This window comes from Epinephelus moara, chromosome 6, assembly GCF_006386435.1.
Source record: "Epinephelus moara isolate mb chromosome 6, YSFRI_EMoa_1.0, whole genome shotgun sequence".
NCBI classification, from domain to species: Eukaryota; Metazoa; Chordata; class Actinopteri; order Perciformes; family Serranidae; genus Epinephelus; species Epinephelus moara.
The window spans coordinates 13,798,607-13,815,839 of record NC_065511.1 but is presented as its reverse complement, the minus strand read 5'-3'; the positions used below and the strand labels follow the sequence as shown (position 1 = coordinate 13,815,839).

Genomic DNA, 17,233 nt, shown 5'->3' with positions numbered 1-17,233 from the left:
TGTACTGGGGGATTACAGTAGTATTGAACAAGCTGGGTTTGCAATTATGGCATAACCAAAAACTCATCTTGTTTCTACATGACAGTAATCAAGAAACTAGAACTAGTGCCTTGCAGTTGTATGCACCTGTGAACCTGTCAAGTTGCAGTTACAGTTTACATCCCTGTCTGTGAAATCATGGATGCGTCATACACATCTTCCCCCCGGCAGCACAGCAGATCTATACAATCAGCACAGTTTCAAGGTGGACGCTCAAGATTAGCGTCAATGATTTTGTATCTGACCAAATGTCTCCCCTTCTGCTCCTGAGATATGACACTGAGAAATGGTCAGAAAAGTGTTTTAAGCAGAACATTATGATGTCACAGTGAAGCTGACCTCTGACCTTTTGGATATAAAATGTCATCACTTAATTATTTTATCTTACTGTATTAGACCTCTGTGTGAAATGTTGTCATCATTAGCATATGAATTCCTGAGTTATGGCCAAAAACCTTGACCTTTGACCACCAAATTCCATTCAGCTCATCGTTGAGTCCAAGTGGATGTTTGAGCCAAATTTGAAGAAATTTCGTCACAGCGTTCTTCGTCACAGCGTTCTTCATCACAGTGTTCTTCGTCATAGTGTTCTTGAGTGATCATGTTTACGAGAACGGGACGGACGGACTAACAATTTGTAAACATAATGCCACCGGTAATAGCAATCGCCAGCGCAGAAGCATAAAAATGTTGCAGTGGCTTGTTGCTAATGTCCTAATGTCCTCCCAGAGTCCTTTTTACTTCATTTTTTAATTAAACATGGCTTGTTTTTCTATGGAGAAACAACAATTTAGCTATTATTTCTGCTATTTATACTGTAAACAGCTCTTCACCGTACTGTAGCTGCTGGAGCTAACATTAGCTTACCCGACTGGCAGAAGTAACATTAGCTGGATTCCTCTAAAATAAGCAAGCACTTCAGGTGCTTAAAACAATATTAACATTAGGGGTGGGAATCACCTGATGCCCCACGATACAATATTATCATGATACCTAAGTTACGATACAACGTTACTGTGTTTTTAAACACTGTGATATGCAGAGTATTGTGATAACATATGTTGTGATATATTGCGATTTAACTGCGCACTGTGTCTCCAAAAGAAAACTCAAACTCAACAATATTAATACTGTCATAAAATATCAATACTTGGCATCTACGTATTGACACAATATTGACGTGCAAAATATCGTGATACTGTGCTGTATCGATTTTTTCCAGCATCCCTAATTATGATATACCTAAAAGTTGAACTAGAATGGTCCACTTACCAGCGTCTGCCAGTGTTGGCCATTTACTTGACAACTATGAAGGTTGTCACTTTTGAGCAGGTGACTTTTGATGCCTTCAAACAGAGCTGTGGTTACCATGGTAATGAGAAAGGTCAATTTACAGGCCCCTCTTTTGTGGTATTTACAACCTTCTAAGTGGAAATTTTCTAAAAGAAAAAAAAATAAAATCTCAGAATTCACAAGTTGTGACATGTATGTTGGTGTTTTTTTTTTTTTTTTTTTTTTTTTTTTTTTTAGAAATGGTCATGACTGTTATCATATGGCAAAATAATATATTCTAATTTTATTCGTATAGAGTTGTTTTTTGTAATTTTATAATACTGTATATCTGAGGGAAATCTCACCCAGTCCACTCGCTATCTTTCAAACCTCAAAATCTTTCCACTCAAAAATCTCTTGCAAGGTCGAATAGTACAGATACCACCAGGCAGAGAGTGTATCAGTCACACAGCCATCAGCTGCATTTTGTAGTTTGGCTGTATCACAAAATTATCATTAATCAGCTAGTGACAGTTAACATTATTGTTGATAAAACTGACAGCTGATGAATGATTCTTTCACATCCTTTAGCTTGTAATAACATTGGTGAAGTAGACTATGAGTCTCCATAATATTTATTATGATCTCCTTGGTTTTAATTGCATCTCATCTGCCTGTGATGGTTCAGAGGCCCCGTGAAGATGAAAGGTCTGGAAAAACTGACTCTTGTTTAGGATGTTTTAACTCTTAAAATGGCTGTTGAAAGATACTATGCAATGGAAAATAACACTGGATACCCAACCCTTTAATATACACACACTCAAAGAGGCAGTTACAGTTCAGTAGGCGACACATGGCCAAATCCTTGCCCTCACTTGCATTTCACCTCAGCTCACCCTGAAAACAATCGAGACTGACACAGAGGGGAGAAAACAGACCGCGTTTGTCTTCCACTCCCTATGTCTTGAACGTTCGGTGCTCTTCCTGTACAAGTGTCGTCAACGTCTGGAGGGTTTTGTTCTCTTGCAGAATGAACAACCAACACTCCTTCACCGTGGGAGGTCTCATCTTCACTTAGCTCCTATCATCGAACTTGACAAGAGCCAACGGGAAGCCTCAGAGTCACTGATGGTTTCATTCAAGGTGCCAAAAGAGACAGTGGAGATCTTGATTTCATGGGAAAGAACTTGTACATTTGTAGTTTTAAGTCTTGAGTCAGTTTTCTGTTGCAGCTTGATCTATTATGCATGCAGCGTGCATGAGTTAGAGTTATGTATCTCAGACAAAAAAACAATCTAATTTGTATTTCATTAGAACTAAATCAGAGCTGTTGCCTCATTAAAAAATACTTCAGCAAATTTTCTCGAGCAATTGCAATTTTCCCATTCACCTCAAGAAAATCCCCTTCATCTTCATTTGTAAAAGTACCCTGCATTAAAATCAATCAACTGTGTGCCGACAAACTCTGCCCTCCTCTGCTGAGCTGCCGTATTACAAAGGCTCTTTTTAACCCCTGTGATTACACGGTGAACACGTCCCGACGGATGTGACAGAGGGCAAACTTCTCTACGAGCTCAACTGTGAGGAAAGAAACTTTGGCATGCCTCAACCCTGACCTCTGAGATTGTATCATTACAAGGAACGGTTGGCTTTCAATCACCATGGTAACTGCTAACTTTTCATCAGCCAGACTGCTAACTCCAAACAAATGTCATGCCGCAGAATTAGCAGCTTCTGAGCCGGTGTTGTGAAGCAGAGGCTTTTCATTGTTGCAGAAAAAAAGGATATTGATTCTAGATGGCTGAGTTAAAGGAGCTACCGTGTCAATGTGGATATAAGGCTGTCGTTCCAGGTCTCACTGATTCCTTGGTAACACATTTCAGGGCTTTCCACAGTGCCTCGGCGAATCCACACAAAATTTATATTTCATTCAGCGATACACTTACGGACAGAAAGGCTTCCACAGCTGATGATGATACCTCCAGTTCAAGAAGTAGGTTTTTAAACAACAAGTCATCATAATCTTACAGTCAGATTTGCTGTTTCACATTTGTGTGATTGCATATTTAAATTCACTGTGCACCAATGCTCCTCTTTGAGCCTAAATTTGCAGTAGAAGAGAATCTATTGATGGTGTTTGTTTCTGAGGGAGGCAATCATTCTTTACTCGTACACAATCATACTTTAACGTGTATGTCACTTTTTGTACGTCAGTTGGTTTCCAACAGTAAAGCCCGACCAACTCTGGGAGTTTAGAGTATTGTCAATATGCATGTAAATTGAAATTCAAGATGTGGTTTGACGTCTTACCGAAGACTTCATCTTGCGATTCAGGTTCTGCTGCTGCTGCTGTTGTCTGCTCTGCTTTGGGTTCAGGTGAAGGAGCCTTTAATGGGAACACAAAAACAGATTGAAGAGGTGAGGCGCTGAGGTGCCATGGCAACGGAGTAGAGACAGAGACCAACAGAGAGGGAGAGACAGAGAGAGCGACTGGGATAAATACACCTATTAAGCTTTTCGGCTTTATAATTACAGCAGCATTATGCCCAGACTCTTTCATTTAACATTCAAAGAAAATGCTACAATTTTGAGTTGTATACATGAGGAGATTTGCCAGTTATGATGCCAATTCTAAAATCTTTATGTTTCATCCTTTATGATCATCATTATGTAAAGCATGTGGTTTTCTTGATGTACACTTGTTCAATTGTCAATATTTATTGGGACTGCTGTGCATTATCATAAATTCATACTTGATTTTTATTATTTTAATGTGCTTGTGGACTGGAAACAGGCTCTTTGATCATCCTCAAAACAAAAGTGACTCAACATTCAAAGATGAAACAATGCAACGTGATATTATGAAATGAAATGTCACATAGAACAAACACTGGGAAATATGACATTTAAGCAGACATATGAAAAAAGGGCATTTTGAAATCTAATTTATGTAACTTTATAAACAACAGGGTGGAGATCGCCATACTATTAAGACTTTTGGATTAAACATGCAGGTAATACTTCAGCATTCTACGATTATGCCCTTTTATATCTTTATGTCAAATATCAGCTGCTGGGCATCCAGGGAAAGTTGTGCAAGTGCAGATAATATTTGTTGTTTAACAGCGGTTCAATCTCCGGCTCCTCTAGTCCGCATGTCGAAGTACCCTTGAGCAAGCTACTGAACCCTAATTTGCTCCTGGTGGCTGTTCTATCAGTGTGTGCATGTGTGAAAACTGAGTAGCAGGTGGCCTTGGCGGCCAGTGTGTGAATGTTTGAGTGAATGGGTGAATGTAAAAAGCACTTTGAGTGGTTGGACTAGACTAAAAAAGCACTATACAAGTGCAGGTCCATTTATCATTTACATCAGTTTGGAATAATATATGTTTTTTCTTTAGATGTCCCTCCTCCTCTTAGTGCTTCTAATAGCATTTACTAGAATCTACTGTTGCTGTTGGAAAAAAAGCAAGCAGAGCTGAGGATTCTATAAAATGAGAAAGTCTGCTGCGGCCGGTGGGTGGTGCTCTGTTTTGGCTTGACTATTTTCAACATGGAAGCCAGGTCACAAACTTTCTCAGTAAAGCTAAACATTCATTTCCGTAACTGCTTATCCTGCTAGGGGTCACGGGGGGGCTGGAGCCTATCCCAGCTGACATTACGCAAGAAGCGGGATACACCCTGGACAGGTCACCAGACTATCACAGTGCTGACACATAGAGACAGACAACCACTCATGCTCACATTCACACCTGTGGCCAATTTGGAGTCACCAATTAGCCTGCATGTCTTTGGACTGTGGGAGGAAGCCGGAGTAGAAAACCCACGCTGACACGGGGAGAACATGCAAGCTCCACACAGAAGGGTTCCCCCACCCCAGGTCCGAACGAGGAACCCTCTTGCTGTGAGGCGACAATGCTAACCACTGCACCAGCGTGCCGCCACAGTACAGCTAAACAGTACACTAAAATATGTTTCTGAAAACACCTGAGGAGAGAAATAGGCGACGCAGTAACAGAATTCTGATTCATATTTGATCAGCGCTGCCTAGTTTGACAGTTTGAACCTAAGAGCACTGACTGACATGACTGGCAGCTGCGTTAGAGATGCCTCGGCTCTGACTGGTTGTTTCCGTTTCAAGTGCAGTGGATTCCTGCAAATGCCATTAATAACACAACAAGGAAGAGGAGGAACATGTCTTTAGAATATTATCTGTCTTGTGCACCACTGTGTATATATAGTGGCAGTCTGAAGAACTACAACTACAGCTTTAAAATGCCATCTAGAGGTTAATACGATACTGTGCAGACAATGGACATGAGCAACTGAAATGCTGAAACCAGATGATAGCTGTCATTGGCACTGTCCCTAAGGAGTCCCGTGTGTCAACTGGGACAAAAACTGTGAATATCTCCTTCAAAAACTGGTTTGATCTTGACATAAAGCCTGTAATTTCATTAAATGTTTTGCATCATGATCACATCTGGTGTCAGTAAAATCACACCAGTAATATTTCCCAGCTGGCCTTGTCTATTAAAAAGCCTTTCTTCTATGCTGATGTCTGTACTTCAGTGGTAGATTTAACTGGTAGAGAACTGCAGCTTTAGCAGGAGATGTCAACCCAGGGGAAGCAAATATTGAAGAAACATGAAGATTAAATGACACATTTAATCTTTGAATGAAAAAAAACACGCCAGCCTGTCTTATCAGGCTTTACAGGAAATATTGATTCAACTGTAACTCACTGTCAGATCCGCTCTGATTCATGCTGTGGGAATACATGAAGTCATAAGCTAAACATTGTGATAACTGACTTGTTAAACCCACCTGCACTGGCACTTGTGAGTCACTGGGTCAGACATGTTAATCTCCCCTGTAACTTGGCTCTAAAACTAACAAGTGCAATATATATTCATTTCTTTCTATAGCTATTCATGACAAGTAAAGCTGCTTGTTTCTGTTCATTGGTACCAAGGTAATTAAATCATTTTATGGATTTCCTCCTTCTCCCTGATCAGTGTACAATGTGCTTCCACTTCCGAGTGGGTTGGCGCCAACACAGGGAACCAACACAGGCAACTGTGGGCACACAGTTCAGAGAAGTGCAACCGTGACACAGTCCTGTGAGCTGAGGGGAGGTGTACGAGTGTGGTGAGCAAGCACTTACCGATGCAAATCAGGTAAAAGGTCAACAAAGTGCCACGCTTTTTAAATTTTATTTGTTAACGAATTATGTAAATTTGTTTTCACATGAGGAGATTCAGATTCAATTAACAGGCTCAATAGTGGATTCAGATTTAATTACATACAAACACATTCACATGTTCAAAGAGCTCAGTGAATAATCCCAACTGATAGTCCTACTGTTGACAGATGTAGAGGGTGATCACTATCTTAACACCTGAGCTACACCAGCCTCATACCAGTGCCAACTCCTTTTACTACATGAAAATTCAGGAACACAAACGTACTCTTCACATTTCATTTAATTAAAACAATTCTCTTAAGTTTAAGACACCTCTAGATTTTTTTTACCCTGAAAAGCTATATTTTTCTTTCTATGACTGACAGGGTTGTGCCAAAGTTTAAAGAGCTTTGGTTATTATATAAGAGTTTTACTATATTTTCTGTATTCCCTGTGCTCTATTCATTGGTTTGAAGTGGGCGGGTCTCGGCTGGAAAACTTTTGTGCACCAATCAGGATTTAGCAACACTTGAACCAAGTTCACACCTACACAGTTCTGATTAAGCAGAATAATTAATACTTCAAACACCTTATTTAGTCAAATTATAGAGGAAAAACATAGCACAGAAACTCAGAGGTTTGATAAGGTTTAATAAATATGGTTTCTGGGTGTTTATCAAATCTGTCAGAATTATACTTGAAACACTCCAAAGAACAAACTTAGGTCATTTGTGAGTAATAAGTAGGGATGCATGATATTGGATTTTTTGCCAATATGCCTATATTGGGGGTGGGCGACATAATGACTGTGTACGATATATTTATATATTTTCAAGCAAGATATAAATTTAGACAACACCGTTTTAATTGATACAGGGTCAAGTTGCATTACATGATGCACCCCAGTATGCATCTCTCCTCTCTCACACTCTCTGCACAGCTCCGCCCCACTCATTCTCTCACAAGTTCTCCAGAAACACTTCTTAGAGCCATAGCTTAATGTGCATCTCCTCAGAAATGTCAAAACACGTCGCAGCGACGCAGACCTCCTGTCTGTTTTTTTGTAAGCTGAAACCATTTCCCTCAGTGGAAACAAAGCTTTTATTTACTTTAATTTCACAGATAAGAAACAATAAATTGTGAAGACAATAAAGCCTCCACAAAAATAGCATTTTCAGTCTTGTGTTGATTTATCCTGGTTTCATATGAGTAGAGGAAATCTATGCTGGTCGCTAGGCTAATTTATACAATGTAAAATGCCATAGGCTTGTGCTAATAACATTAGCATGTTGTATTTGTTTGGAAAACGTGTTTAGTATAAGACAGTTGTTTAGTTGGTGAATCTTGTGAGTTGTAATGGAGCTGAATTTTGTAACATTACCGTTGTTAAATGTTGCTGTTGTCACTGGCTTCATATGAGTAGAGGAAGAGTACGCTAGCCACTAGGCTAATTTATACAATGCAAAATGCCATAGGCTTGTGCTAAATATATTAGCATGTTGTATTTTAGTTAGTTAGTTCGAAATTGTTGCCATTAAGCCATGTTTAATATGTGTTTTGAATCAACTAAACTTTACAGCACTTCACAGAAAACCTACCGCCAACTAGTGTTTTGGAGGTGTAACTGTTGTGCAGCTTCATATTTTCAAATGGGAATAAAATCCCTGTCTTTGCATTTTATTTTGATCACAGTCTGTTTTTATAAAACTGCTTGTGACATCTCAAATGTGACTTTGACTTAAAACTGAAAACATGTTGCCAATTTTGTATGGTAGCCTATATTGTGTATCGCCAGTCAGCCTGTAAATACCAAATTAATAATTTTTGTCCACATCGCCCAGCCCTAGCTTATATGTAACAACTCATTTGACCGATAACTAATACTGCTAACAATATATCCACTTTTTCCCCACCTAATTTTAGTGGTCATCAAGTCTCTTCTGTAGTGGAATTAACATTATGCATGCAAACTCTTATCATGATGCCCACCAGCAGATGGAGACATGAAATACAATGCATTTCAGTGTATGTAGTATTCATTCATTGTGCAAAATAAGAAAAAGCATGATTCTGATTAATTCATTCATTTTAAAGCCAATACCGATGATGTGCCGAAATGATCGTGCATCCCTAGTAATAAGATATATTTAATAAGACATATTTATCATCAGGCAGTTTACTCTAACTTGTGTGTGTGTGTGTGTGTGTGTGTGTGTGTGTGCAGCTGAGACAAGGTAACACAGTTCACAAGTTGTGTTCATCTCTTTGAAATTTGATTTAAGTATACAAGGTGAAGTAAAAGTGGAGGATTTTTATCTTTTATCTTTAAGTCCAAATTTTCCTTCTGCTGGCCCAAAGACCCTCAACCAATTATTCTGAAGCAACCAGAGGGCAAGAAACTGACACAGAGGAAATGAGAAAGAGAGAGATGATTAACTGCACTGGGATTTTTGTGCACTGATAAAACCAACATTATGACGGCATTCCTCCAGTCTGGCACATCAGCATACTTCCCCATCAATAAAACACTCAGTATTCAACCTTTGTTGGATTTTGTCCACGCACACCCACACGCAAAGACACAGCTGTCTTATCTCTAGTTCACCCTTACACTTTTTGTAAGTGTTGAAAATTAGCAATGCAAACAACAAATCCACATTCCACGAGCTGAGCTGCTGGAGGCTGGATGTTTGTCGAAGTGATATCGTTGGAGGCTGAGGCAACTCATAGGACTAAATCTGCAATCTGTAGGCACTTTATGAAATGCCTCAAACTCCTCATTACTAACTCTGCTGGAGGACGTGCACTGCAAGAAGTAGACCACGAAGGCTCTATTTTCATGAACCCAGCAGCGTGGTACAGATCACAGTCAAGTGTGTCCTACCCAGTGCAACTGAAATGCGCCAGGCACAATTTTGGTGAACGCCACTACAAATCGTAACCCTAACCTTCTCATATCACATGATGTTGCTCATCACAGACACATGTCTACTTGTGTTATAAGTGAAATGTGGAGCTTGAGGCCAGACTCATGAAAAAGATGATGATGTGTGTAGTCATTCCACCTGGAGGTGCCGGGAGAGGAATGGCAGGAACAAAACGTCCTGATGGAGTCATTGGCAGACAGTTTAAATTGATCTATTCTTAAGCATCCATCCCCAACACTCCTGTTGATTTATACTGCAGTAGAAAAGATGGGTTTTCAGTAATGTTTTAAAGTGCTCAACAGACTGTGCAGCTCTAACCTGGAAAGGTAGGCTGTTCCACAGCTTTGGGGCCGCCACTGAGAAGGCTCTGTCCCCACAAGTAAAGAGTCTGGACCGAGGTACTGCCAGGAGCAGCTAGTTTGACGACCTATGTGCTCTAGAAGTACTGTGAGGCTGTACCAGCTCTGATAAATAAGGCGGTGCCAGACCATTTAAACACTTAAAAACAATTAATAAAACCTTGAACTGGATCCTAAAATTAACAGGCAACCAGTGCAAAGATGCAAGGATGGGACTGATGTGATCACACCGTTTCTTTCCAGTCAGCAGGCGGGCGGTTGCATTTTGGACTACCTGTAAATGGCGCAGTGCTGACTGGTCGAGATCAACAAATGAATAACTTTCTCAAAATCATTTCTGGGGAGATAAGCCTTTACTTTAGCTAATAGTCTTGGCTGGAAGAAGCTTGTTTTAACAATAGAGGTTATTTGCTTATCAAACCTAAAGTCACTGTCCAAAATAACACCAAGGTTCCTTGCAAAAGGGTGACAGTGAATCCAAGATCGGATATCACTGAGGCAGTCTAATAACACCTGAACAGAGGCTTGCTCATTTGTTTTTTGAGTCAGATAGATTTGTACATCATCTGCAAAGCAGTGAAATGAGACATTGTGCTTTCTAAATATGGATCCCAATGGCAACATATATATCGAAAAGAGGAGGGGGCCCAAAATAGAACCCTGAGGCACCCCACAGCTCAGGGGTGAAGTGGCCGAAGAATACTGGCCCAGCTGGACAGAGAAGCTCCTGTCTGAGAGGTAGGACTGAAACCACTTAAGAACAGTACCCTTAATGCCCACACAGGTGTTTAAGCGAGACAGGAGAATGTTATGATCCACTGTATCAAAGGCAGCTGTCAGATCCAGAAAGACCAGGACCGCAGAGTTACCAGAGTCAACTGTTAAAAGAAGATCATTTAAAATTCTTAAAAGCGCCATTTCTGTGCTATGGCGTGACTTAAAACCAGACTGGAACTTCTCAGAAATGCCATTTAGATCAATAAAAAACTGCAGCTGTTCATTAACCACCTTCTCCAAGACCTTAGAAAGAAAAGGAAGCTTAGAGATATGCCTAAAGTTGGATAAAATTGTGGGGTCAAGATTATGTTTTTTGATGAGGGGCTGGACCACAGCATGTTTAAAGGCAGCTGGGACACATCCAGACATCAAAGATGAATTTATCAGATCCATAACACAGGGCCCAATGTTATGGAAAACGTCCTTAAAAACATGGGGTGGGATGCTGTCAAGAGGACAGTAAGAAGGCTTGAGGTGCTGGACAATATCAGTTAAAGCTGAGAGAGACACTTGTTCAAATGTGTCAAAAACAGCAGGGCAAATGGGCAAGACGGCAGGATCTAATGCAGGCGGCAAAAGAGAGGACCTAATATCAGAGATCTTGCCAATAAAAAACCTTAGAAAATCTTCACACAGTTTAGGTGAAGGAACAACACCATTGTGGTCACAGGGGTTTACAAGAGTATTAAAGGTATTAAAAAGAAACTGAGGTTTATAGCTATTAACTGACACAAGATTGGATAAGAACTGACACTTGGCAGCTTTAACAGCTTTCTCATACTGCAATAGACTGTTTTTTAAAATGTCCAAAGAAACGTGTAGATGATCTTTCTTCCACTTCCTCTCGGCGCGTCTACATACACGTCTTAAAGTGCGAGTGGTGTCATTAAGCCATGGCTCTGTAACTGGCTTAGAGCGTTTGCACCTAAAAGGAGCCACCAAGTCTAATATGTCAGTGCAAGTACAATTAAAAGTGTCTAAAAACTCATCAGGAGTAAGAGTACCATAATGATCCTGAGTATGTAGCACAGAATGATTAAATGCTGCAGAAAACTCAGAAGCAGTTGAAGGGTTAATTGTGCGCACACGGCGGTCCGTGGCGCACAGTTTCACATGAGAGTGGGGCAGTGTAATATTAAATAAAACAGCGAAGTGATCGGAAATATGTGTGTCACAAATCTCACTGACATTTAACTGCAACCAAAGGATAATATAAGGTCCAGTGTGTGTCCCTTCTCATGTGTTGGATCAGACACAGACTGAGTAAGGTTAAAAGAGTCAATGAGATTCAGAAAGTCTTTCACCAAGGGACGGGACTCACAGCAGACATGGATATTAAAGTCCCCGACAATTAAAAACCGATTATAGTTCACTGTCACTCCTGCCACAAAGTCTGTGAAGTCCTTTATAAAATCCTTGTTGAACTGAGGCGGACGGTAGACTACAGCGCACAGGACGTGTGTAGTAGAGTTTACAATGACTGTCTGCAGCTCAAGGGAGAAAGAGATTGACGGTGACAATCGACATTGAAAACTGGATTTAAATACAGATGCTACCCCTCCACCTCGGCCGGTGGTTCGGGGGGAGTTAAAAAAGAGACAGTTGGGGGGAGCAACTCGGAGAACTGGATAGACTCACCGACTGGAATCCACGTCTCTGTCAGAAACATAAAATCCAATTCACGTGAAGTGAAGAAGTCATTCAAGATAAAAGTCTTTTTTGCTAGCGATCTAGCATTCAAGAGAGCCAGTGTAAGAGTAATCTCCTCGCGGGCCTGGGTGGAAACGCGGCGCAGAGGCCGAAGATTCCTAAAATCCACACCGCTGTTGCGGACCCGGCATCTGGGAGGGGGAACCTCCGCTGACAGGTGAAGACAGCCAGCGGCTGGACAGGGAGGAACAACAGGTTGGATCCAACGAAGACACAACGGCCACACATGAGATCCTCTGACAGGATGGCGAGGATCGGTCCAGCAGGTGGATCGTCTGAGGATCTTGAGTTTCACCAAGACACCTGCCCTCTTTCCGCGCTTCCTCCGTGAGATGACAACCGGTGAGCGCAGCAGGTAAGCTGGTACAGACGCCAGGGGAGGAGGGAGACCCGAGGTTTGATCCCCCCAATCAAAGTTTGGCAGTGTTTTTTGAGATGCTCTAATGTCAAGAAGTGCTTGTCGATCATACACCAGCAAAGCAGAGGAATCTTGGCAGAGAAAACAAAGTAATACAGCAGCAAATATCAAACACAGCAGACTCGGCAGACGGCAGGCCGCACACGCTGGCGCCATCTTGGAACTTACATACCAAGTCACCAAGTCACCAAGAAACCAAACAACGCAGTCAAGGAAATAACCTCAGTGATCCAAGTAAATACCAGTGTGCTGGTGAAACACTGTGTTCCGTGCCTTGAGCCAACATGAAAGCAAAGCCCTGAATAACAGTTTGGACGTATGTATAAAGTATCATACACCTTTAAAAATCTTTCAAAAACTTTATGATACTACTCTCCTCCACTGAATCTGGCCCTCATTGTTATCACATGGGGTGTTGGAAGAAAATGGTTGAGAAAGAAAATATGTGGCCAATTTTTTCCTAAATGGACCACAGCTGCAGTTTGATGCTGTCCATGGGCATGTCAGCATGACTTCACACCTTCTCGCCACTGCTGACTTACTAAATATAGGTCTTGTTAAGCAGAACTCCCATATTGGTTGGTGCTGAAGACAATGAAGCACCACCTGGTCCTGGGGCGTGTAATCAGAAGAGCAGCTCATTTTGAATCGCATTTGCCAATTATTTGTTTTTTTCCAGGGAGCCTCCTGCTATTCTCAATTCTCACCTGGTGGTCTTGAAGCTTGCTAATCTCCAGGTTCCACCAAGATGACAATAAGAAGGTGACGGAGCTCTCACAGCTCTCCGGCAATGCCCACAGTAAAATGTTTCAGTCAGTGCCTAAGTGTCTTGAGATGCCATTCTTCTGATGGCCGCTAAATGTTGTCTTTGTGAAAACTCCTAATGTACTGATGTGATTGAAATACCTGCCAAAATCTCACTCGAATATTGGCCAAAACACAATCACAGCCTAAATGGATATACTGGAATGCATTTATAAAGCGCTTTTTCTAGTTTTGTCAAACAGTGTTTTACAACACGGGCACAATTCACTCATTCACACACACATTCATACATTGTTGGATGAAGCTACCATACAAGATGTCATCTGCTCATTAGATAAATATTCACACGCACTTATAAACTGATGGTACGACCACTGGGAGCAATTTGTGGTTCAGTATCTTGCCTACAGACAATTTGACATGTAGACTGTAGACCTTCCTAATGGTAGATGACCGCTATAACTGAGCCATAGGTGCCTCCTAGATAAGCAACTGTAAAAAGTCATGGTAGACCTGTCAAGATCAGGTCTTCTCCATGTGTTGAATAGGGTTGATACTCTGTATTTAAAAAGTTTGATTGAGATGTGGGACTTGCTACCTGCCATCAGAACCTTAGGCCTTTTTCGGGCTGTCAGCTCCTCATCCAGGGTAATTTATCTCCCACTCATCCAATTCTTCCTATTCTTTCTTTCTATGGCCTGGAGCTTTACCAGAGCTTCCTCTACACCCATCTATCTGTAGCAGTCCATGTTTACAAACAAAACCTCTAATCTCTAATCCATAGCTAGCCTGTAATATGACAAACTTCTTATCAATAGTCTAAACGACAGATGGGGCATTTGCGCCCACAACCCCCTAAATTCAGTAGATGATTAATAACACACTTTTAGGAATAGGAACCGAGAAATAGGAACAGTCAGGAAATGAGAAATGTAGGGGTTTTATTTTAACAGAGTTACATGCATTTGAAAACGTGAAGGGGTAAAAATAACTCCCTTAGTGATTCTAAAAAGTGTAAAAATGCCTTCAAAGGTGCAGATTTTCCAAATTGGAGTGTTCGGGAATAGATGTTGTAATCTCCTCAATTTGCGCATGCCCATTGTTGCTTTGTGTAATGGGCATACGCTAGAAACCACCACACCGGTTTGCAAAGGTTTTGTTCACAAACTTAGCATTGTTGTACCACTAATAGACGAATGGAGGCAGCTCCTGCACCCAATGTTTTTGCTACACCTTACTGTCCATGCCAGAAATGACGGTTTTAGATGAGAACCAGTCGAACCAACAGATGGTGGGACACTTTCCAGAGTGGAAATGTTGATGAGGAAAGAATGCAGATCTTTAGCATGTCCAGAGCAGAACTTGTATGTTTGAGTGAGCTCTTTGATTCTTAAACTGAATGGAAATCAAACATGATTAGATCTCCAGAGGGTGTTTTAAAAAAAGTATCGTTAGCCAGTACACTTTACTACCTTTGTGACAGGATAGACTGCTGAAGAAAGTGAATGTCCGTGAGTGTTTGGAATTGTTTTGTTTAATTCTTGTGTGGACAGATATTTTGCAAAACAAAGGTCGTGTAAAAAGAACTATTTTTTCAAACTAAGGGAAACATTACTGTCCTAGACAGGGATGTAAAACTATGCCATGGCGGTTGCTGCCTCAGCTCCACTCAGCCCTCTGATCTCCATTCAGTACTAGGGTACTGGATGGGGTTCAATGTGCATAAGTACTCCTTGCGTTTGAGTAGTGAGAGGAGAAGAAGAGTGCAGCCAGTTGAACACCCTTCAGAGCTTGGCTGATTTAAGACTTTCATAGAAATCCTCTTCACATCTCTGGTTAGGTGATAGCTTGTGCCCTTTAGTGTTTCATCCTGTCCACACCACAGAGATGGATGGGATCATCTCACCTTTTCTCTGAGATATAAAAAGCACCAGACACAATGGACTCCCTGTAGCTCTACCTTCAAAAGGCAAGTTCCATACTGTAATAATGTTCGTCAAATGTCAAGAGGACAATCAGGTGTAAAGTGCAACACACACCGCCGGCGCGGCGCTGTGGCCGTCAAGCGCCGCCCCCCAACACACATTGGCAGCGGCGCACAGCGGCACCGTCGACGTGTATTTCCCACCCCAGCCCGCTAGGTGGCTGTACCTACACTAGTTGCCAACTGCTAGTAACGGAAGAAGAGGAAAAACTTTGAGGCAACAACAACTTGGATTTCACGGGTGAGTTTCTTATCAAAGTCGTCTTATTAAAAATTTGAAACAACCGGAGTTGATACTACGGCAGCCGAGACGTACATAAAAGGCTTTTCTCGCAGCGCCGGCTGCACTGGAAATAGAGCAGTGGGCTGAAGCAGAGCGGCGTGGCGCGTCGGCCGGTGCCAGTGTGGGGTGGTTCATAGAATATAATGGAGGCGGCGTTTTGACACGCGGCGTATGGCGGCAGTGTGTGTTGCACTTTAGGAAGCAATTCAATTTACCTAATGAAGGCCAGACCGCCATAAAGCAAAATATAACATTCAGAAATAAAGCAGTGTTATTGTTAAAGCCTCTCTTAAACTCAGATTTTGCAAGTTCAGGGTCATTGAGAGAAAACCAAATAATGGTATTCAGAGGATTCAATAGACTTTTTCACAGAAAAGAAAAAAACTGAAATACTAAATTCCTACTGAGAGGCAAATAACTATATGATAGCTCAAATATAGGCAAAACAGTATCACATATTTCACAACTAAAGACTGAGTAATTAGCAGATGACTCTGTCCTGATGAAGATTTACCATCAGCACAACACATTTTTGTCCAAATCAAAAATATATATATACAGAGTAAAAGCATGAACAATAAACTGAAGTGCAACTGTTGTGTTAACTTGAGGTAAACAGGACTCTTCCACCAACCAACGGTGCCCCCCGTTTACTTCTGTGGTTCACACAGATCAGACAGAGCCAAACACAACAGAGTACTAATCAGAATAGACTTGAGGTGGGAAAAATGTGATTATCATTCCATCGTGGACAGATCTCACACAGAGAACAGAAGAGACATGGACAAGCCTGCTGGGTTGGTCACAACACTCAGACTGCTCTAATTGGATACAATGGTAGAACTGAAGCCCGGTGGTCTGCTGGCTGAGCCTCAAGCTCCCTCATCTGGAGACTTCGGTCTTGAATTCAGTTGTTTCAGTAGCACAACCAGGCACAAAGAGGGATTAACAAAATCACATCTTATTGTGACGTTAGACAGTAAAATAATCTCTCCAACACGCTTGGTTCTCATCTGACATACCACCAAGGACAAGCTACTAAGCAGTTCAAACAGAGTCCCTTGTAAACAGGATTTAATTACATTATAACCAGAGCCACTTGTTACTTTAAATTCCATCTGCTGTAACCATGTCTGTGTTTATCTCCCTCAATATTCAGTATGTTTGGTGTGATTTTGTGTGTAGCCATAGGTGTGCTGATAATCCAGTGCTTCAACCCATATACAGTGGCACCAAGAAGAACATCAAGTTGTTTTTTTCCTACCAAAATGGAAAAAGGATCAAGACCTGAGAGGATGAGTGTTCTATGAATTAAAACACCTATACCCTCACTCCTTGCCATGAGCGGTTAAGGTGAACTCAGAGCAGTTGACATTTAGCATTTAAAGACTTGAAGGTGATGTTTCCTTTTTAAGGCTTTGGTTGGATTAAACACTGTGTTCGTCTGCTTTGACATATGTCCTTTACACATGGGCAGCATTTCTTTTTTGTAATTAATTTACGCAATAATATATTTC

At 41.3% G+C, this 17,233-nt stretch overlaps 1 protein-coding gene across 1 annotated transcript in view; it reads right to left on the bottom strand.

Moving 5' to 3' along the window:
- The window catches only part of LOC126391784 (myelin basic protein-like), an 88,697-nt gene that overhangs the window by 49,457 nt on the left and 22,007 nt on the right, over positions 1–17,233 (bottom strand). The window contains 1 exon segment of the mRNA XM_050046721.1: positions 3,622–3,697. Within this exon segment, the coding sequence (XP_049902678.1) occupies positions 3,622–3,697 (76 nt within the window).